This window comes from Centroberyx gerrardi, chromosome 16, assembly GCF_048128805.1.
Source record: "Centroberyx gerrardi isolate f3 chromosome 16, fCenGer3.hap1.cur.20231027, whole genome shotgun sequence".
In the NCBI taxonomy this organism is placed as follows: domain Eukaryota; kingdom Metazoa; phylum Chordata; class Actinopteri; order Beryciformes; family Berycidae; genus Centroberyx; species Centroberyx gerrardi.
The window spans coordinates 17414707-17438145 of record NC_136012.1 but is presented as its reverse complement, the minus strand read 5'-3'; the positions used below and the strand labels follow the sequence as shown (position 1 = coordinate 17438145).

Here is a 23439-nt window from a genome sequence, read left to right as displayed (position 1 = left end):
GCGCATTTAGGCGTGTTCACGTTGTGTATCCAGTGTGAGCGAGAACGACTATTCATCATAGCTCATTCAATTTCTATCCAGACGCTGACCAATTCAGAGCGACAGCAATGGTAGGTTTAACGTCGTTTTTAACCAATTTTATCTGTGATCGTTGGTTTTTACTACCTTATATATCCACAATCTCAAGATATGACGAGGTTTCTAAACATTTTGGACGTCCGTTTTCAAGATGAGAGTATTCGTTTTAGTATCAAACATGGCAAGCCGGCCAGTGTTCATGATGCCTGGCTCTGCCGCAGGAGCTGCTAGCGCCTGAGCTAGTCGGTTAGCAACTATGGTGTCGGACCGGTGATGTTGGCAGCTAATATTACTTAGATAAACAAGGCGAAGTCATGGTTTTACTACAATCACATTTTACTAACTGTTGTATGGTAGTCTTGACAGGCGTGTGGTAGAAGATGGGAGAAATGACCAACGGCCCAAAACAACTGGCGCCATTTCCTTCCTCTCCCACTTCTCGCCGACAAAAGCCTTTATAAGGGCCTTGACTCTGCCGTCCACTTCGCTGATGTAATGGTGGATTATATTCTTCCTACGGTATATTATCATTACTTGACTAGCACCTGCCGACGCTCCACACCTACTTTGATGCTGCTCGGCAGGTGCAAAGCCCCGAGGCTACCGTTCCCAGCAGTCTAGACTCGGCTAACTAACGGTTTTGTGAGCTAGCATTAGCTGAGGCAGAAAATGACACCCACTATGGCTGACGCTAGCTAGACGGCCGTGATTTCCTTGTTCTTTGTCTGCGCACGGCTTCCTCGCTAACATTATTCTGTTCGCTCGCTGTTTGTGTGCGCACCATTATTTAAAAAACATCACTTTCAGCTAACAACGATACTAAATGTGCGAATGTGGGTTTATGGCCGGTGCACAGCGAGACATGAAAGTGTGAATTGACAAACGGACGCTACATTTGATCAGGGTTTTGCCTTATATAGCAAGCTAGCGCACATGTGCGTGTGCTGCATTCATGGCCCCACCCTGAATTTGGTGCAAAGACCATTTTGTTGTTGCCGTATTAGAGGTTGTGCCATTACATTTAATTTGTTGCAATTCCCATCTGGCGCATCGGCATTTTGTCGTGATTTTCGGATGTGTCAAATATTGTAAAGGATGTCACCATTATGTAACGTCAACTTAGCGGTTGGGTCTGGTAGCTGAAGCTAACGGGCCGCTTGTTCTGTTCTTCCTGGTTGGTACTACGCATCTAATTTGTACACCCGTTTAAACGCACCACATGCACGTCACACGACAGACTTGGTTAACATTAGCCGGTTGGAACAAATGATAAATGCATTTATTCTTGCATCATCCAACATAAGAAGGGCATACGGACTCCATCTCTGAGATTTACTGAATATGCAAAAATACGCGTTATTTTTTCCTGTAACACTGCAACACGAAACAAATCTAATTCATAGATCCATCTATCTTAACTGAGGTTTAGGCAGTTTATTTATTTTAAAAGGTTGTTTTCAACATCCAGCTATCTTATTGTATGTTGCATTTCACTGCGGTCTCTGCACCGTTAACAACCTGACGTCAATACTTAAATCGGTCTCATGCATATTTTCTCTCTATTTTCCCAAACTTTGCTTACTGGCAGGCATGGGGAGGGGGCTTGCCAGAAATATTTTTGTTAAAAATGTGGATGGGAACAAGATGACTGGTGTTAACCGTTTCGGGGACGCCAATAGGGACGATTGCAGTAAAATCTGACCACAAGCAGGCGAGAACGCAATACGAAACGATTTCCGGCTGCTTATTTGCGTGCTTGACAATGATGTGGACATCTTGTGTGTCAGCTGGCTCCGACTAATGACTAGCCTAATTCTAGTAGTAGGCTTGTCTAAGTGGCCCATATGATAATGGTATGAGGCCTACATACTTGAATGTTACCCTATGTAAAGAACTCGAGACTGCCTCGCGCTGTTTCTACATTTGTGTTCTGGTCAATTTAGATTTTAATGTGAACCTTGACTTCTGGCAACACTTCTTTGCTTTGTGGCAGGAAGAAAAAGATCTCTGGTGAAGATTAGATAAGATGAAAGTTCAGTAATCCTCATGGGGAAGCTGGGTAGTTGCAACAGCACAAAATAATAAATACAGAATAGTAGAATATAAACAAGAATATTGTAAATTGGGATTACCCATACAATGGATAATTCCAGCACTAGAGCATATTGAATAGAACTTACTGAGACAAAGAAAATTATGTATGCAGAATATGTATGATATGGAAATATGCCAAAAATGAAATATGCAGTTTGGAAGAGGTGGAAACATACAAATATAAATGTATTGCCTATGCAGTGTATAACAATGAGAAGGATATGGGAATATACTAAAGACAGATATGTGAATTTACAGTAAATATACATGATGTACAAAATGTGTCATTCACATTAGCTAGTCTAAGAGGCTATACATTATGTACAGGCAGTGTGTAGGTTGAAGCTGTAAAGCCCTCATCAGTCGAGTACAGCAACATCACCCACCTTGTCCTGAGGCTGGGTTTCCTGTGGCGGAGAGCCTTAAACAAAGTCAGAAGACCTGACTGACTGAATTTATGGGGCAGCTGTGACTCAGGGATGTGACTTGTAATTTATTTCAACAGAAGACCCATTGTCTTGACAGCAGCCTGAACTCTAACACTTAATTCCTGGCCTCACACTCGCCCACATGGCCCCCTCTGTGGCAGGGCTACGTGGCATGAATCATCTCACGTGTAATCTGTTATGGCTGGGTGACATCTCTTATGTAATGTTTTATACCTGCTGATCCTGGCCTATTCAGAAACTCCTGAGACGCACCTGTTGCCTCGCCTTATTTCGCACCCCAGTTGAACTTTGGTGTTGACAAGCATAAGCAGTGATGTGATGGGATGGGCAGTTTAGTTTCTATTCTGCTTTGTTAGAGCCAGACCTTAAACACCGTAAATGGAATTATAAGGCTTCACTGGTTCAATCGCCAGTGTTGATTTCATTTGGGCTTTGCTGTCATGGTAGACGGCACTTATATCATTTGCTGATTGCGTTCGCCGGCTTAACCGTCCCCACCACCGTTGCTAACAACTAGTCACGGCCACACCTTGCGTTTCAATTCTCCTTATCAGTTGCCCTTGTAAGGAGCATTCCTGCTGTGTGTGTGATAGTCGAATGCGGCCTTCTCAGGCCCTTCTTCAATTTCCTGGTGTCAGTGTTTTCTGTTTGTTCCTCATCACTTCTGGCCAGTTGAACATGATGGCAACTGTTTCTCCTTAGACAAGCCATCTCTGTCGGACTTAAAGCATCTGCATTCATCTTACATCCTGATCAATCTTTTAAATGTTTTAGCCAAAGAATAAAATATTGCTCAAAACCAATTCAAAGTGAGAGAAAACTCTGCTGCAGCAATGCATGTAGATGTTACCCATTTAAAGATCGCTTAGCTAATATAGTCATGATGAAATTCGTAGTTATTTTTCTGAAAATTGGATGCATAGATTGAGAGCTTGTTGCCTGTTGAATAATAACTGTTGTATACAATATAAAAACCTATTTTAAACATTAAGAATTTGCCTATTTGGCATCATTTGAAGCTTACAGAATCGTAAGCAGCTGCCGTAATGGCAGCTGCCGTAGTAAACTGTAAATGTGTTTGACTGCAAGTTAACGGCTCCTTCTCTATGCAGGCCTCCGGGGTGAAAGTGACAGATGAAGTGGTTGAAGTCTTCAATGCCATGAAGGTGCGCAAGGCTCAGGCAAATGAGGATGAGAAGAAGAAGAGGAAGAAGGCCGTTATGTTCTGCCTGAGCAAGGACAACCAGAACATCGTTCTGGAGGATGGCAAGGAGATCCTCCTGGGAGACTTGGGCACCACCGTCGAGGACCCCTACCTGCACTTTGTAAAAATGCTGCCCCCAGATGACTGCCGCTACGCCCTCTATGACGCCACCTATGAGACGAAGGAAACCAAGAAGGAGGACCTGGTCTTCATCTTCTGGTGAGGACAGGGCCGTTTGGCATTCAGACAGCGATTATCAGTTTATTGTCTGATCATGATGAAGACGATAAAAGGTTAATATTTCTCTCTGTTCTTAGGGCCCCAGAATCTGCCCCCTTGAAGAGCAAGATGATCTACGCCAGCTCAAAAGATGCTATCAAGAAGAAATTCACAGGTAAGTTGCAGATTTGTAGTTTTGGTTTCATTGTCGAATGAGTGGCAGCTTAGCGGAGTGAAAGGTTAACTGATTAAGTGACTGGTAGATGGTGAATGGAGGAGACTGAGAGGTGGATCCAGTTTGGCCCTTTAAGGGTTTTTAATCAAGATTTTTGTGTGCAGAACAAAAAAAATCTATAAAGAATAGTCATTAGAAGGGGGGGGGGGGAGAGAAAGAAGAAATCAAAATGGTGAATTGTGCATATTTCAGATTTTCTAATCACATAATTGTTTAATGTGTGTACATCATTTTAAAATGATGTCCGCTCAAATCACATTGGATAATTTTCAGATTCATGGGCAGTAACTGCACTTATTTACCAGTTCTGCTGTACTCGTGCATGTCCTGCTGTACCTACTCAGCGGCTGCAGACGGACATTTTATAGATGTTTTATAGATATTTCGGGATCGTATGAATTTTAAATGTGATTGTGACTTTAGTTTGGTTGTGTCAAAATGGAACCTAGCCACTTGCCAGCATGTCCCTGCTCCTTTATCTGTCGGTTCCCTGTGGTAATCTCAGGACTAATGCTGCTTTTTTAACAGTAAATGCGCAGAATGCATAATTACGATTATCCTTTTTAATTTCAGGTATCAAGCATGAGTGGCAGGTGAACGGTTTGGAGGACATCAAAGATCGGCGCACCCTTGCTGATAAGCTTGGCGGCACGTCGGTAATCACCCTTGAAGGAAGCCCTCTATAAATTTTGCCCCAGGCTTCAATCGAGGCCTTCCAGACACATCTGTTGGGTTTAGCTGTTCATTCCAGTATGGTTTGGTGGAGGGGCATAAGCAGAACCAGGATCATTTGCAGGACTCTTGGGGAGGGATATTGTGGGTGGGGGTGGGGCGAAGTGACAGTTTAAAAAAAAAAAAAGAAAAAAATTCCACAACTGCAGACTGTCATTCCAGTTCACGCAACATAATGAATATGAACAAAACACAAAGGAAAAAAATTAAAGATACAACTGAGGAAGGATGATGACTTTAAAAAATTAAATACACATAATGTAAATGTTTAAGGACAGGGTTTTGTTCTTTCCGGGTTCCATTTGAATGATTGCAGAGAAAGGGACAGGCAACAACTGTTACGATTCCAACTACTATTGAATCCTGAAAAATTATTGTTCCAACTACCTTTTTTTTGCCAAACTTCTAGTTAAGTTTTGTAAGTGTGTGTAGTTGAGACTAGGTGTAGTATAAACCAATTTACTCTTGATTGCACAAGATGTATCAAAACCTTCTCTGGGGGAACACGGTTAAATATATATTTTGTTTCTTTTTTTTTGTGTTTGGTTCTTTTATTTCATTTTATTTTTTTTGAACATGCAAATTCCAAAACTTGAGTGATTCCATTTTTATTTCCAGTTCTCAGTCAAAACAATGGCATTTGATGTAGTAAACAGACACATTCCTTGTACTCGTTAAAACCAGGATCTGGTCGGTAAAAACTTTGGATGGTCTTCTGAAGGTCAGATGGAAGTGTATATGAAGGACCTGCGTTCAGAGCTTAGACTGAATATTGAATGGTGGATGTTTTGTATCGTCTCCTTATCTCTAATAAAAGGCACTAAACTACTGACTCGTCTTGCTCTTTTTCCACTCCTTTAACTTGTGCTTTGCAACTACAGGAAATCAGTAGCCATTAGCCTACTTTATACTTTAATCAGATTCTTTAATTTTATGTTTGATTTGGTAACTTGTCATACTGAGTCCTACCTGGATCGCATATCTGTCTCATGGTTTGGTGGGCGGTTGGTTAAAAGCAGCATCCAGTATATGGACTCACATTTTAAGACTAAGCTCAAAATGGGTGAGTCGGGTTCACTTCATAGTATTAATTCACATTTCCAAAGGTGTGACCAAGTCAACTTTGCTCGAGTCCCAAGTCAAGTCCATGTCAATGTCAAGTCTCTAGTCTAAATGTAGAACACCAAGCCGAGAGTCCAGTATCAATTTAATACCTGAAAGAAAACATCTAGGACTTTCCAATGCAATATTGTATGTATGTATATATAAAAACTTGGTAAGAGCATCAGGAGTTTGATTTCTATAATCAGTTTCAACTTCAATAAATTCAGTCATTCCATACATATTCAGAAAACAATTTAAATTCAGTCTGGTGGAACAAATCTCATCACTTTCAATCTAAGTCATTTACACAAACACAAGATCTTTTGTCAAGACTTTAGAAACCTTTTCAAGTCGTCAAAGTCAAGTCTCAAGCAATTCAAATTGTGACTCAAGTCCCTACCTCTGCACATTACTGCATAAATTATGAATTAATATGTCGTCTGTGCACATTACATGCCCTTGAGATCTGCAGTCCAATTAAAACCAAACTACAGTTAAAGCTCACACACCAGTTGTGGCTCAGCCTTCCACTGGAGCGTCACCCTAACTGGCACTGCAGCTGCAGCACCCTAAACGGCCACAGGAGGGCACCCAGACTCCACTCCTAAAAACCTTTCATACCCAACAACACCACCAAAGAACTTTGACACAAGCCGTGTTATAAATCTCTGTTTATTAAAATATATCAAGCATTTTTCAAAAATAAAACTATAAACATTTTGTGCATCCCTCCAATCCACACTGGGGAAAAAGCATGTTGCCTACGCTGTTGTTTACGCAGCAACTTTAGATCGAGAAGGCTCAGTGGTGTCCGTAACTTTCATGCTCACAGTCTCATTTACGGTTTAGTTGAGGCCTCACAAATGATATGTATGTAGGTGTGTATCAGTATGCAGATCCTTGGGAAACTAGCTGGATGAAAGCTTTCAAAATAATAATTCCTTCCCCGCTGGCCCTCTACACACATTTCGATCCAGCAAAGGAAGAAAGTCAGAAAACGAGAAGAACGAGAATGATGGAAACAACCACATCCTCAATTTGCTGCAATCTTCCATCGTGCGTCTTCTGTAATATCCCATAGTGGAAAAAAAAGGATTTGGTGCTACCGAGACACACAAGGAACGGATTGGTGTGATTCTGTTCCCTCTTGTAAAAAGTGGCTCGTTTGAATACGGTGGAAACACTGACTGCGTTATTAATCTGACTGCGAGGAAAAGCGCATTAGAAGATGCCGTGACGATGATATCACAGGCAGACTTGTTTAATAGAGCCAGAGGTCACAAGGAGAGAAATATCTCAGTGAGGGAAATGGATCCAAAAGGGGCATTCCTGTATTTTTAGAGCACAGTTTAGTAGATCTGCTTTAGTTGTACGCCACTGAAGGAGGTTCATCTTAGTACGGATTAAATCCTGTTTCACCTGTCTTATATTAGGAGACTTTTTTTTACCCCGTTTCCTTTGAGTCACTTTGTGTTTTCTTTTACCTTTCACTCAACACCTTCAAAACCTCCGCCCTGACTTAGTCCACCTCATCTTCTTCATCTCCATCTCCATCTCAGTCCTGACTACAATCCAGCCGGTTACCATGCACCCAGTAGCAGATTTGAGCAAACTTCAGCGGGGTGAAGCGCACCGCCACGTTGTAATCCCGGTTCTCCCCGTCGATCTCCAGCCACTGGTGTCCAGAGAAAATGCCGATGACCTTCCTCTCCCAGCGCTCCAAGGTGTTGTCCCACACCCTGCCGTACACCCCCGAGCCGCTGGCCCCAGGTCGGGCGTCGCAGTGCTGGTAGATTAGGTCATTGGACTCGTCTTCCACGGGGCAGAATCGGTACACCAACTCCCCGGGTCTGTCGCTGTCAAAGCCGGAGAAGTGGATGCGCTTCCCCGCCAAGTCCTCGGAGGAAGGGGCCACCGAAAGGCGCATGAAGGGGCGGCGGTGGGGCCAGCGCAGCTCCAGCAGGGCGTAATCAAAGTCCATGCTGACCTCCTGCGGGCCCTGGATCCAGCCCTTTGGCACCCGGGTCCGCTTGACCCTGACCCAGCGTACCAGAGGCTTCTTGACAGGGGTTTGGCCGGCTTTGGTGCCGTTGATGGAAGGTGGGGTCAGGAAGCCCACCCTGAGCTTCCGCGCCCCCTTGACGTAATCCTTCCCGTCGTGCACGCAGTGGGCAGCTGTTAGGACGTGCTGCTGGGACACGAGGACGCCGGTGCAGCCAGTGGAGATCCGCACCGCCGTGGAGAAAGGGTAGTCCAAGAGGAAGTGGTCGCCTCGAATGTTGAAGCGGCCGTCGGCCCCGTAGATCTGCCGCCTCACACGCTTGTGTCTGGGCTTCAGTCTCGGCCCTCTCTTCCATGACGGCTGAACGAAGGGAGCGGCGGTGGCCTCGAACTCCTCGTCGCCCTCCACATCCACAGCAGTGAGAGTGCGAGAACCGTCGGCGTACAAAGTCTCGAATGCCAGTTTCTCGGTCAGCTGCTCCTTCCCGGTCTCTTGCTCTGCTCTGTGGAAGCAGCTGGAGTTGCAGTGAGTGGTGAAGTCCAGTTGAGTGTGGGCGCTGAAGCGAGAGCGGCTGAGAGGCAGGGGCGCGTGAGGCACCAGCGACGGGACGTGGACGGGGTGGTGCTGAGGCGGGAGGGGCAGAAGCGACAGGGAGAGGGGCGAGAGGAGCTGGAGGAGCAGGAGCGAGGAGCAGAGATGAGCCGGGAGGGAGTTGTGATGTGGCGTCATGGTGCTGACAGAAAACACTGGAACGACAGAGACAATAATCAAATACACAAGAATAAAAAAAGCCTACCCACTTATCCCTTGAGAAATTCCTACATGTTTTGCAATTGGAAAGTTTATAATGAAGAAAACACGACTGTGGAGAACATTGGCAAGCAGTTGGACAAGCTGTCTTACAAACACACAAACTGTAATCCCCCATAAAACTGGACTGTTTCACATTGACGGCTTGACTGTAAATCACAAGTGAGATCAGCTTACAAAATCTGATGTTGCAATGAATCTGCTGAATTTAATCTCTTTTCAGGAGGGTAACAATGCACCTCTTGTTCCTATAATATAGATTATTTAGGAAATAGGATTTCAGCCAGCCATTAACAACGAGCATTTTAATGTCTGTTTTGAACAAAAGCCACAGACTCTTTCCATAAGAAAAACAGGTTAAATTTAAGAGGAAGCAAAGTAGTTATGGGCAAACTTCAAAAACAGAATAAGGCTGCATGTGTCATACATTTTGTAACATTTAATTTATCATTTCCAAGAATTGTCAGTATATTAATTCGTTAAGATTAGTTACACTTTGTGGAGTTTGCATAATGGCTGATTGTAAGTGAACAGGAGGTTGGGAGGTACAGTATAAACGGTCCAATCAGATGTACAAGAAAGCTCAGCGGCGAGGAGGTGCTTTCCATCAAACATTAACTACTTCACAGTGAACATGGCTTTTTAGTGCAGATTAGCAGGGACAAGGAGATACTTGATCCCCTCTAAGACTGCGGACCCCGAGGCACTCATGGCATGAAGAGAGCAGGTGTCTGAAAGTGAAAAGAAACAAGTCGAGGCATGGAGGCAGAAGGGAGCATTATTCGTACAAAGACAGGGTGGGGCCAGTCCATACGCTTCTACTGCAACTACACTGTCCCACATAGAAGCAGAAAGGAGACACAGTTATGCAAAGTAACTCCTGTCTGCAGAGAGACTTGGAGCTTTTCCCTACCCACTAAGTACAAATTTCTTTCCATGTTGACAAGTTAGATACATGACAACTGTTGCAGCCGGTTACACCAATTTCATCTGATTACAAGTATTGGGAGAAATAAGCTAGTGGTAAAGATGTAAACTGAATTAATCCAGGCACTAATCACAATATTTTATGACACAGGCCTTATACATAAAACAATAAATGTGTGGAAATTTATGACCCAAACATCGCACCTTTTGAGATACTCTGGTAAGGCAGATGTAGTCTAAGTGATTTCAGGATATAATGCCACTATACAGCTATAGTGCAGACTCTGTATCTATGTCCTGCAGTGCTTGTTTCAGTGTGGAATACATCATTTGACTCTAAGACTAAATCAGCAGGCGCTGAGCCAAAAACCACAACTCTTCCTAAAAGCCAAACAGGCTCCTCCTAATGAATTCCATAGGAAAATGACCCAGGAGAAATCCCTTTACTGAAGTGACAGTGTATAAATGGAGGCATGATGGTGGGAGAGAATTGGTTTTAGGCTGCTGCACTAACTTGGAGCCTGGACACTGATACAGTCACCAGTTTATCCCGCTATTTGGTAGAGCATCTCAAAGGAGGATGTCAAGAATGTTACTGCAAGCAGATCTCATGCAATTATTGTAGCCTATATAGTGGAGAAATTACAAACAAATAACTTTAAATGACTTTATCATATCAACTTAATTTGTCCCAATACCTGTGCTCAGTTGAAATTGGAAGAACTGGATCTCTTCAACAGTCTTATCATGGAAGCAAATACACTCAGATTCAATACATGGCAGTCTGCACTTTTCACATTTGATCAGTACAAACACAAACACAAGCAAGCATACACACACTCCCTCAACACTCTTGCCACTTGCTGCACTGCCAGTCTGCAGCCTATAAAAACTCTCTGTTCTAGAAGTGATCTAATCTAATTTGATGTATGCAGAAGAGTCAACTGAAGTTCAGTTTCCTTTAAAAATCTGTAGTGCCATTTGAATGCACAAGTTCCCTTTCAGTTTGAACTGGTAAGAAGGCTGAAGGGTCTGTTTGAAACTGAGGAGAGAGCAAACCAAGAAACAATAAGACATTTTGAGAAAGGCTCCTGTGCCAATAAAACCATCTTTACACCTGAAACCTGCCATCCACACATTCCTCGTTTCATCTTTGACCATTAGCTGAAATCCCTTGAAACCTGGGAAAATATGATTCCTTAGTGAACCTCTGCCCCCCCTGCCTCCCTCCCATTAGCGCTTTGCCAATCTTTACAGTTATTGAACCAGCGACCTGTGAACGCAACACTGGTCACTGTCCCTCTCAGTGCTACTATTGGACCACAAACACACCACACCATGTTGACCTTTCCCAGTCTCTACTGGGATACCTAAAAGAAAGTTATGTGCATGCAAGTTGTACTAATTTCTTACAATTCACAAGAAAATAAATCTCCATGTATTCCAATAAAGCCCCATATTCTGTAAAGCACAAAAAATGAATAAACAGAATGTGTGAGGCTATATTTTATACATTACCTCCAAAACTGCGACTAATATCCCGTGTTTACATCCCAGTCACGTTTTCCTCCCCATCAAATATTCTGAGTAATATAATTTCCCAGGTTTTCCTCATCTCTATAGCGCGTGACGGGCAGGTAGTTTCTCCCTCGTCTCTGCTCTTCTCCAACGGAAGGCTCGCTCGCACTTTTCCAGCAGTGTACAAACACAGCGCCAGATGCTCAGTCCTGTCCGGCCGGGACTCCCTCCGAAACCTGTTCAGCTCAGACAGAGCCACAAATAAATGTCTCTGTCTGAAAAGAAGTGGGTTTCTTTTTTTCTCTTTCTTTTTTTTCTTTTTTTTTGCAGCGTCCTCCCTCGCGGTCCTAGCGCCCCGCCTTTGCTTGCCTACTGCAAATGGGACAGTTGTGTTGGTCACCAGTTTGAGATGGGCAGGTAACACTGTAAAAACTCATGAAATTAAATTTAGAACAACCAACTCTTTAATCAGTAACTCACTTTATGTAGATGTGTTTGTCAATTTCAGCTTACAATTCATAGTTATCAGCTTCACAACTCATAATGAAGAGTTCATGACTTGTGACTTAAAATTATGAGTTGAAAGAACATTTCCTTACAGTACAAACACATTGTGACACTTATGACACTGAAAACCTGCTCAATTAGTGGATTCACGCAAAAGACATTTATCAACATAAACATTTGTTGATTGAATGCCTTAAAGGACAAGGCCGGTGTTTTTTAATGCATTGCTTACCATCAACAAATCCTATGAAAATAACAAAATCAGCAATGATTTTGTTTTGCCAACAAGTCTCGTCCATGTAGCCGGTGCCCAATGCAGCCATGTCCCAGCAGCCATAGAACTCCATTGTATTAAAAACGATTAAAAACACGTCAAAGAGCCATGCTGTTGCTCTGGGCAACATATTTCATCATCACGATGCACCGGGCCAGCTGACTTTTTCCTCACACAACTTAATAAGCCGGCTGTAAACACTTGCGATCTCAAGAAAGTAGTTCCGTAGCACCGAAAATAGTCCCCGGCGTAATGAAGAATTTGTTCCCATTTGAATTTGATTTGGTAATAACTACAACAGCCTGATTTTCGTGGTAACAGTTAGCTATTTTTAAAATTGAAACTATGTCTTTGTGAGCTGTATTTCAAGGTTTTTAGCTTACAATTGGAGCCAATGACTTCCGGGTTGACGGCTAAAAACGGTACGTGGGAAGTCAGAAAGTAACGGGAGTAGAGCAAACGCATTGTTGATTTTGTTATTTTCATAGGATTTGTTGACGGTAAGCAATGCATTAAAAAACACCAGCGTTATCCTTTAAGTTCACTCAGTGAGCTTTACTGCATTAGAGAAACTGGTGAACTTTGACCTAACTATTCAGTACTATTTCAGTCAACTTTCAAATTCCAAGGCTTCAAGAAAATTCGTTTTTGAGGTGAAGTGCCTTAGTATTTTTTTTTACAGTGTACTGAGCCAAAATATGAACTCATGTTTCAAGGCATATGATGTTTTCATATTGTCCAAATTATGCCTTGATCCACTGCATCATTTTCAATTTAGGTCTGCTGTGGGAACGCTGCAGCAGGCTGAGCTAGAGAGCAGAACCATGAGTGATTGTTTTGCTTTACAGGAATCAGTTGCACAATTTTAATATGTTTATATGCTTCATTGTGTTTGGCATTTGGCGCTTGAGTCAGTAGCCTACTGTTACACCCAAGCAAGAAAAGTCTTGTTCCTGGCATAAGTGTATTCCAACATTATTTTCTGTGCCAGCAGCCACCATAGCTGGAGGTGATATGAATGAAGGCAAATTAAGTGAAATATGCTCAGAGATCCATAGCCTTCAGGCAGAGGATTGTCGAGGCTTGTTGGCAGCGGTGTTCACCCCGTCTTCTGCTCACTCTGCAGCCTCATTGTGTCTCTCCTCTGGCTCCCTGACCTTGATCTCCAAGGGGTCTTTCATCCCTCACTCAGGGTCTTCCTGGACCTGTGGAATTTGTGAAGCCTTACACCGGCTCTCCCATGGGGTGCGGTTTCAGGGTGCCGAAACAGAGATCCCAGTCACGGCGACGGTGCTTTCAGGAATGCTGTGGAATCTCCCAGCGAGGACACAAGTCAGGCTCTCCGCACAATGTGGCCGCTGTTGTCCTCGCTGCAAATGTCACACAGCAGAGGGAACACCTACCAGACCTGATCCTCATCCCTTATATTCTCTATTTCATATTCTGTGTTTGATTCTGATTTTATCTTTTTCTTCTACTGTTTCTATATTGTTTTTATATTACTGTTGTTATTGGTTTTATATTGTCTTTTATTGTTCTCTGTCATTTAACAAGGTACACAAGCAACCACTAGGCTAAATTCCTTATATGTTCAAAAGTACTAGGCCAATAAAATGATTCTGATTCTGATTCTGATTCTGATTCTGATTCTGATTCTGATTCTGATTCTAATTCTGATTCTGATTCTGATTCTAAACACTCTGCATACTTACTTACTTACTTTATTTGTTTATTTGACAGGGATAGTGCACAATATAACTTATTGCACCAGAGTAAAGCCTAGTAAAGGCTAATTTGCATCTGTAGTCCCTGGGCAGGAGCCATCAGCACATTAAAATACAATAATGCCAAAGACAATAAATACAATAATACAAAGCACATTATCTGATGGATTATACAATAATTCTAATACACTGCTTAACCTGTATAGTGCAAAAGTCATTCATATAAATACATATATCAATACATATCAATGTAGTATACATTTAATTTATTTATTTTCCTTTGCACTTAATAATGAACAATAGACTAATATTACACATATGGAAGCAAATGCAATTGTGCAGGAAAGGTAAAAAAGAAAAAAATCCTAAATTGGCTTATGAGAGACTTCCCTTAAATAGTAAATACATAAAACCAAAACACCACATAATCAGAAATGACAAAATAAAGAAAAAGAAAAAGAAAAGAAAATCTCACAATATGTCATTCAGAAGCCTGACCATATAACCAAATCACGGTTGCAATAAAAAATCTTTAGCTGAGTCTGTCCCGGCGCCATGAATGGCATACTGCTGACAGATGAAGTGTAAATTATGTATCTTCCTTTAGATATGAAGAGTGAAGTCATTGTGGGAGGGGAGGCAGCAGGCAGAGGGCCAGAGAGGTGTGAATGTGTGTAAATGTGTAACTCTGTAACCAAGCTGTGGGTGATGATGGTATCGCTCCCCGTCTTTGAAGAAACACGAGCTCTGTGTCACAGCAAGAGAGCATGAGAGATTTCCTCTGTGTGTGTGTGTATGTGTGTGTGTGTGCGTGTGTGTGAGAGAGAGAGTGTGTGTGAGTGTGTGTGTGTGTTTGATATCAACTTGGCTTCTGTCTCTCAGTGGATTCCTCTCTTTCCGTCTTTTTCTTTTCCCTCTTCCTTGTGAAGTTTCAGCTCATATTTTCTTACTTGTTAGACATAATATATGAAATCATACAGGCTACAAAATACTGATACGACTATTGACTCTGTCTAAGCCACTTATACATTATGGAAACTTCACAATACATTTCTATCCATACTGTCTATTTGTCAACCTGTGTAAGTTGGTGTCTCCAGTGAGATGCCGTGTCAAGGTTAGGGTTAGGGGTCGAGTGTCCAGCCTGTCTCCTGCCCAAAGACCAGTAGATTAACTGTTCGTTGTCTGACCGGGGATTCATGGTTCACACAGACAGAAGGGGGAGATTTTAGAGGAGCATCCTAGAGTGGATTTGATGCTCTAACGGAAAAATCCACCACAAAGACAGCTACTGGCAAATTCATGACATATAACAGTGTGAGTGGTGGATATTTCCTTTAAATTGTTACCATCGGCTCCCTCTGTGTCTCTTTGTCTTTAACACTCAGGTCCTGAAGGTCAGTGGTCTTCCTGCCCCCCCATCCATCCACCAGCACCCCAACACACTTTCTGAACCACGCTCACACTCTCACACTTTCCTACATGATTCATTTAAGCAAACAAATCAGAGGTACAGTGACACCCCCCCCCCCCCCCCCCCCATCTCCCCCAGGGGAAACGGCTGTCCTTGTCGCTTATATATGAGCACTTTTCAGGGAAGTATGTTATTGTCTGTCAACCCATGCAGAGAAAACGGGGAAGACAAATATCCCAAACTGAAAATGAAAGTGCAGCCATTGGGTAACTTGTCATCTATGTCATATCTATTATTCTGTGTGTTTGCGCAGGAATCGCTAATATATCTCATTACTGGTAGCGGTCTGGGCCGAGCTGGTTCAGCCTGGGGGAAACCGGCCTGGAAGATTCCAGATGAGTGAGTTCACGCTGGGTATGTGTGAGCAGGCATACCTTAAATTTCCATGGAAATGGCTGCTGTGGTACTGAGCACAAGTCAAAGCCTGTAATGGGTCCATGTTGTACAAACAGTGTTCATTCCCTATATGCGTTCCCTCATGGGGCAGACCGGGCCGAGAAATATGATGATTTTAAAGAAACACAATAAGGGGGTAGAGGGGTTCTCGTTTCAGCAGACACAAACAAACACATGGGCGATGCTCCCTCTGCCCATTATAGTGGCACTGCGGTGGGCCGGGGATCACGGCTTGTGTAACCATTCAGCTGACATGCAGCAGGGCCCCACGACAGTTCCCCAAGCAAACAGGGATTATTAACAGGATCACAGGGTTTTTCTCTGTACTCTTTAATCCGATAATTGGCTTCAGATTCAAACCGGCGATCTGGGCCTCACAACAGCAGAATGAACCTTTCATAACAAAAGCACAGCTCTTGACCCGCTCGGGGCCGGACCCTCTGTCACTCAGGGGCCGCTGTGCTCTTCTCAGGCTTTAGAGAGTGTCGTTCTCCTAAAGAGCGGAGCTGTGAACACAAAGAATGTCCCCCTGTCTGCTCTCCAGTCTGTGCTCCAGTGTTTTATGTCCCCTTTTTTCCATCCGGATATATTTATTACTCCTTCACCCTTCCCTCTTGTCAAAGCCCTCCCATCCCATCTGTCTGCCTGCTCTCTCTCCCTCTCTCTCTCTCTCTCTCTCTCCACAGAATCTCCTCATCATCACATTTCTTCAGGTCAAAACAGAACGACTACTTCCTGAACTTCTGAGAATTTTCCACATTTCAATCCACGTGTTTTTGCTCGACTGGTGTCATTCCTATCAAAGTGCGCTGCCTCATCTGTGCAAGGAATTAACTAGTGAGATGTTGTAGTGCCTTTGCCCCACTCCCTGCCCTCATCCTCCTGCTGAGTAGATACCCCTCCTGCCGCTGGTCCCTGGTTCTCCTGCAGGGCCGAGGGTACGCATTTAGCCCCGCTTCCCCTCGGCATGAGGTCATTTCAGCTTGGCTGCATGAGCTGTAGGAGGAAAGGGAAAAAAGGGAACGCACAGTTAAAAACAGAAATAAGGAATGCAAACTGACTTACTGTGATGAAACCCGTCAAGGGAGAGGTGGAGAGTGTGTCTCCTCATATCCTTATCCAGCTCAGGCAGACTGGAGGGTGTGGGAGGGATTATGCTGGGATTGGAGCTCGTCCCAAACGGTATCCTGTCACTCCAACCTCCAGCCTCCCATAACAACCTGAAAACATCCCACTGGCCTGGATAAATGGAAAGAAGAAGGCGATCTGTTGGCCTAATCATGTGATGCAGACGGTCACAACAGGAATAGCAGTCGCAAAGGGCAAATTGAATCCAGTTTTCCATATTGAGTCACTTCACAGATTGTTATCAAATTCTTCAAAATATGGAATACAGAAGGATTTTGGCCACAAACTGCTCCCAAATATGGGTGTTTCTGCTGTTTATAGGATAGCCATTGGTTAGTTATATATGGTTCTTTTTATCTAATGTTAAGTGAAATGGAGTAAAGCCTTCCTACTGATGTGCTACTATACACTACATCAATATATATAAACATTTGCTTCTCCTGATTGCAGCATCCAATAACCTATTGATCTACAAAATTTGCTTCTTGCTAAATAGTGTTACTGGAGGAAAAATACACCCAAAAAAAATGCATAAGAATAATCTCAGAACATCTTTGATTTAGGGAGTTGCTTGAAACAACCAGATACAACAGAGAAGAACCAAAAAGGACTTTTATCACTGTTATTATTCTTGTAATGTTCACTGACAAATCATGACCTGACAGCAATACTGCCCAATTGGGAAATCAACAAAAGCAAATAATTTCAATGTTTTGAATTCATCATAATAGACAGCTTTCCAGACAATTTCGCAATGTGTTTAAAAGACCCAAATTCCAAGACATTTGATAGGAGCATGATACACCTCAGTGTGGGCTCAATATTTGGCCAATGTTCACTGATAGCAGAGGGAAGAAACCTACAAAGGGGGACAAACAAACAAGTCTTACACCAGTTTAAATGGTAGAGCTCTATGTAGCCAAAAACCTTGTATTTCTTGAGTGAAACCAAAGCGCAGAAGTGTCTCTCCAGCTTGATAAACAGTGGCTGCTGTGGTGAGAGGATTGGGAGGAATGAGCGACGCAGAGTCATATGTTGTGGAGAATGCAAACACGTGAGCCTCATGAGCCGCAAGCAGGAAGACAGGCCTTCTCACTGCGAACCCTTTATCGTCCATCGCACCAATATGGTTTGAATATCGAGACATCATCAAACGAGCTGCGATAGGAACACAGCTTGGACTGGACTGCAAACCGTCCAGCCACATGAGAGGGATCAAACTTCTTAAAGCTGTTTCCGAGGAAGAGGCAGAGACGAGAAACATTCAAGTCACTGAGTGGAGGAACAAATCTGCTGTAAAAGACTTGGTAAACAGACCCAAATATTTACAGCAGGCCTCAGGGTGAACATTCCTGGAGAGGCGCTTCTGCGTGGGTCTTCCCTTCATGCATAGAGATTTCATGCAGACAGGTGAGTTTTATTTCATTGTGAGTTACTGATGAGTTACTCTGCCTCCCCCCTGCGTATCCCCATTTGGCCTTTGATAAGCATCAGAGCATCAGCACTCCCAGACTAGCTGGACTTTATGGTTGCGTCAGTTTTTCTTCTCCTCCAAACACAGTTCACCTGTCCTTTAACTAAGGTTGGCTGGGTTACTTTAAAAATGTATTCCATTACAGTTACAAGTAACATCATCAAAACTGTAATCAGTAACATAATCCAAGGAATTTCCCAAACTCTATACTATAAAGTATCTGTCAATGAACTTACTTACGTTACTCACAAGTATAGAATAAACTCTAACTATAAAGGTATGGTACAGATAAGAAAAAGGGAAAAATTACAAAGTTTAGGAAATTTATTTCAAGTTTGCACAAACTTATACAAGCCCAAATTTTCTTCTGTGCCACATTTTACGAAAATGTAGAACACCTGCCGCTATTTAAATGACCCTCTTAGTTTCTCTCTTTCACTTTAAAAATATAATAACATAATCCTCAAATTTTTCACAAGTATCTGTAATCTAAATACATTATTTTTTAGGTAACATAACAGAATACAGTTACATTTTTGGGGCTTCAGGTCAGGGGTACTTGAAGCGGTTCCAGGGTCCCCAGCAAAACACACACACACACACACACACACACACTACACAGCTACTGTATGAGCCAGGCCAAGGGGGCACCTGAGTCCTGAATGGAATGTTCTGGAATGTTATCACCAGAGTTCTTTGCTCCCGCCACAAACGACACTCCCACAGGAACAATGGGGGTTGCCAGGTAACCATGCAGCCTTGATAACAGCCTCAGTGTGGTCTAGTGACCAGGCACTGGAATTTAGGCAGTTTGAACGTGTGTGAATGTTTGTGTATGTGTGTGTGTGAGAGAGAGAGAGGGTGTGTGTATGTATGTGTGTGTGTGTGTGTGCGTGCGTGTGTGTGTGCGTGTGTGTGTACATTAAACCCCTCGGCATGAGGTCATTGTTTCAGAAAAAACAACGAAGAGGACCATGGAGGAATAAACCCATTGCTACTTTTGAGGAACAACTTGGAACAACATAATGCAAAACTGTCTTTGGATAATGAAGTTCTTAAGGCTGTTTGTTTATTTATTCTTATTATTTTAATCCAGCAATTTATTCCTTTAATCAACCAATACACTTGATAAAATGGTGGAGCTGTTGATATTCTTTCTCCATGCCTAGTATGAAGTTGGTGGAGGCGAGCCAGATCCAGTTCTGACAAACAGATCTGTGAGGCTGCAGGCTGCCAGATCTCCTCACTCTGTGCTATCTGCAGCTGCTAATCCTTACAGTTACATCCAAAATTAATTAAGTGACACTGCTCACTAACAAAAAAAAACAAACAGCACCTTGCATAATATCTCTCCAGCTTGTTAACGAGACATTTCCTAAGCTATATTCTAAATCACTGGCCCGGGAATAAAGAAAGACTAGGCCCTCTTTCCCAGCCAAGCCAAGTGTGTTGAGTCTTTCTGACACACCCCGTCGCTGCAACTCGCTCCCAAGATCCACACAAACAAATTAAACGCCCTGACAATGGATAAATTATCAGTGCATGAGTGCTTGTGTTGAACTATTACTGCCTTCTCTTATTGAAATGGAGCCTTTTCCACCGCTCGCCTCTTTCTGCCAAATATAGGGATTTTACAATTCTGCCTCTGCCAGAACTGTGCAAGTGAATGAGGAGCCGAGAGGGCCAATAGGGTGCACTGGGAGGTTTTCATGGTTATAAAAAAAACGAAAGAAAGGAAGGGAACGTGGCTTCTCTCGCTGCATTCTTTCCTTCATCAGGAATTCACTGAGGTTTGGGCACGCACTTTTCACTGGGGCCTTTTCCTCTCCGCTTGGGAGTGACGCGGCAGTCTGTTCCCGTCCCACTGAGCGCTAGAACAGAGGAGCTCCACATTGTGCTCCAGAGCTCTCCAAGTGCTCAAAGCAACTCCACACCCACTCAGCTCGGTTTAATCCTTTAAACACCACGTATCACACAGAAACAAAGCGCGCCCCAACTCCCGGTGTCAGAAACAGAAACAGTCCCCCCCCCCTATTCTAAAGCCACATGCAATGCAGCGCTGAAAGCCATGCAGCTCATTTTACTGAGAATAATACTCTCTATGCAGATCAGCCGCAAGCTCGGGCTCAGGGTTTTGTTCCCCCGATTGGTTCTCCTTTGAGTTTCTGACAGATAGATGAGGCAATGCCACTCCTAATTGGATTCCAGAAGGGCACATCCCTGCTCCGTGCTCAGCTGGAGCTATTGTTTTTGACCAGCATTTAATCCACGGCTGATTGGGGTCTATAAATTCAACAGACAGGAGATGGCACAGAGATTTACAAGTCCAAAGACATCGGCACGCATCAGTCCTATGACAAAACATTCCGGGCGACAACTGTTTAATTGCAAACTTATCTAAAGGTTATTCGCAGCCAAATAACAAAAACACGAAGGATGTGAGCGCCGGTGGGTTGGGGTTGATCACAAGAGCGTTGCTAATGCATGTCTGTTTATAATAAGCTGCAGAATCCAAAACACCCCATGCACAGCCAAAGAAAACTTGGAGAAAAACATCAACCTTGTGTTTGACACCAGGAATCTTGTTGGAGGGAACTTAGAAGGAGAAAGACGATAGACAGGAAAGTTATGGAAAGGTGGGGGTGAAAAAGTAGTCAGAGAGAATCTGCACCAACAACAGCAAACACACTCCATCCATACATGTCTCAATTTGTGCAATGCTATAAGAGATATGCAGTGAGGACCATGATTGTGTGTGTGTGTGTGTGTGTGTGTGTGTGTGTGTGTGTGTGTGTGTGTGTGTGTGTGTGTGTGTTGTCTGTGTGTGTGCATGTATCCATGTGTGTTGCCATAAAGCACATTATTCCTACATCTAAATTTGTAATTCTCCAGCTATCCTGTTTTTCCTCATCTCCCCTTTCTGCCTCGCACAAATGTTTAATCAGGAAGAGAGACAAAAATGAAGAGAAAAATGAAGGAAAAAAAGGGAGGAAGAAGCATCTAAATCACACGGCATTTCTTAAAACCACATCTTCACCTCTAACCTAATACATTCTCCTCTGCTTTTCACTCTCTCTGTCTTCTCCTATGCTGAAATCCTAAATCCTAATCCTGGGGAAAATGACGACCCTTGGCCACTTAAGTACAAACGCAACAGTGTAATCACTTCAGATCCGACTAGCGCAGCTTTAATACAGACTGATCCAATGAATTTTAACGGCTCACACCGATCCTTCCTGTTTTTCCTCAGAGCACGTGAAGCAGCGCAGACGTCTGGCGGGGCTGCGGACGGAGAGCAGGCAGTGTGACCGGTGACAACAGACTGTGATCATCATGAGAGAGACGAGCCGACTGCGGAGGCCCGGGACAGGCTGGGCCGCAGCTGTGTGTCCTCACGTTCAACTCCCATCCAAGCTCTTGGCAGATCTGGATTAGCAATGCTGTTATTCAGCCGAGACCTGCTCCTACTGACACTTGGATGGGAATACACTTGGATATACGCTTACGTATCTATCTATCTGTCTATCTATCTATCTGTCTAGCTATCTATCTATCTATCTGTCTATCTATCTATATGTCTATCTATCTATCTCCTAGGGTTCGTCAGTTCTTCATCACCTTGGTCAGCGGGGTTTCAGTCTGCAGCCAAGTGGCACCATCATAAAAGTTCTTTTCTCCCCCAAAACTCCTTCTCCTTAACCTGCAGAGAGCAGCCAAATCACAAACAGCTGTCCTTATGCAACATTTACCGCTAACAACCTCCAACAATCAATTTAGAGTCATTTTGAAATCTTTTCTTCCCACTGAAATTCCTTTCACCTGCACAGGCGCCGCTTTCTCAGCTGCTTTTTATGTTGTGCATCTTTTCAAGCCCATTTTTATTTCTGTCCAGCTTCTGTGCCACGTACGTGTTGCTGTCACTGTTTTTTTTTTCATGCGAGGGCCATCTAGCCAGAAGGTGTTGTTGAATTATGTGCCTGTGACTTGGCAGGGTGTTGAATGACTGTCAGCTTAAAGAGCACCGGGTCACCAAACTCCACCGCAGAACAAAGGGAGCAGCACTCACCCGCCCAATCCCAGATGCCCTCTCCTCACCCACAACAAACACCCCGAGGACACAGAACCACAGCGGGTTTAACCTGAGCCATGCTGTCATTATTCCCCCTGACATCTTTCTTTTTTTTTACTTTCAGAAAGGCAGACGCTGGTAATGCACACTGCAAGGAAATACCTAGTGAAACCTTCATGTGGTTTTTTTGTTTTGTTTAATTTTAATCGTTATTTATCCATGGAAACTTGACTGAGCATGCATGCGCTTTTCCAGCAAACGCCCTGCTTCACATTCACACAGTTCCACATGTTCACACCTGGGAGATTCCCAGTACAAACACAGTCTTCTGCTAAGCAGCTTCACTTCCCACACCCACATTCTCCCAGTCGGTCTGGGGAAACGAACCGACAACTTTCCCATCACATCTAACCTCCAGGCTGCTGCTGCCTGGTCATGTTTTTACCAGGTATGGAAACAAGTGGAGTGGAGACAGAGTCAGTGGAAAGAGTGTTAGAATGTCCTACTCAAGTAGAAGTACTGTTATTTTGCTGATATTAACTCAAAGTAAAAGTACTGGTGTAAAAATATACTTAAGTAAAAGTACAAAAATAGCTAATTTAAACTGTACTTAAAGTAAAAGTTACTGAGTTACTTTTTAGAATGGCTACTCAATTACAGTAACATGAGTAAATGTAATCAGTTACTTCCACCCTTGGAAACTGTGCATGAGAACACAGAAAGCGAGTTGTTTCCCCACATAAAACATGTCTGTCTCTTCCTGTATCTAAAAAAAACATGGAAACAGTGAGGTAAGGCACGGCACCACAAAAAGTGTGAACCTGCTGTCAATAAATCAGGGACCTGACAGCTCTATAACAATGGACTCCACCTGACCTTTCCTTGTTGCTGCTCTCAGCACCAGGCTGCTGCTGCTGCTGCTGCTGCGGGGCGAAGTGAGTCTGAGACCCGGAGCGGCCCAGCAGGACAGCAGCCATCAGACTGACTGACATGGACAAGAGCAGCGCTGGGTCAACACAGA

General features: G+C 43.5%; 2 protein-coding genes across 3 annotated transcripts; one reads left to right on the top strand and one right to left on the bottom strand.

Annotated features, from left to right (window-relative positions):
* On the top strand, positions 1-5840 carry cfl1 (cofilin 1). Its single transcript, XM_071923859.2, has 4 exons — positions 1-110; positions 3734-4044; positions 4143-4219; positions 4853-5840. The coding sequence occupies exons 1-4, from the start codon at positions 108-110 to the stop codon at positions 4963-4965; spliced, it is 504 nt and encodes a 167-aa protein (XP_071779960.1). The 5' UTR covers positions 1-107; the 3' UTR covers positions 4966-5840.
* Positions 5841-6771: 931 nt separating this feature from the next.
* Positions 6772-11605, bottom strand: prss23 (serine protease 23). Of its 2 annotated transcripts, none has more exons than XM_078289321.1 (2): positions 11373-11605; positions 6772-8863 (listed from the first exon to the last, which is right to left on the bottom strand). In XM_078289321.1, the coding sequence occupies exon 2, from the start codon at positions 8844-8846 to the stop codon at positions 7671-7673; it is 1176 nt and encodes a 391-aa protein (XP_078145447.1). In that variant the 5' UTR covers positions 8847-8863; positions 11373-11605; the 3' UTR covers positions 6772-7670. The 2 variants fall into 2 exon arrangements, with proteins under 2 accessions (XP_078145447.1, XP_071780010.2); XM_071923909.2 differs by lacking the exon at positions 11373-11605 and adding an exon at positions 10553-10591.
* Positions 11606-23439: the final 11834 nt, after the last annotated feature.

What these genes read in the sequence shown, in the direction of transcription:
- cfl1 (XM_071923859.2), top strand. An exon ending in GACCTGGTCTTCATCTTCTG is followed by an intron (nt 4,045 to 4,142) that starts GTGAGGACAGGG and finishes CTCTGTTCTTAG; the next exon opens with GGCCCCAGAATCTGCCCCCT. An exon ending in TATCAAGAAGAAATTCACAG is followed by an intron (nt 4,220 to 4,852) that starts GTAAGTTGCAGA and finishes TTTTAATTTCAG; the next exon opens with GTATCAAGCATGAGTGGCAG.
- prss23 (XM_078289321.1), bottom strand. Translation starts at nt 8,846, where the DNA reads ATGACGCCACATCACAACTCCCTCCCGGCTCATCTCTGCTCCTCGCTC.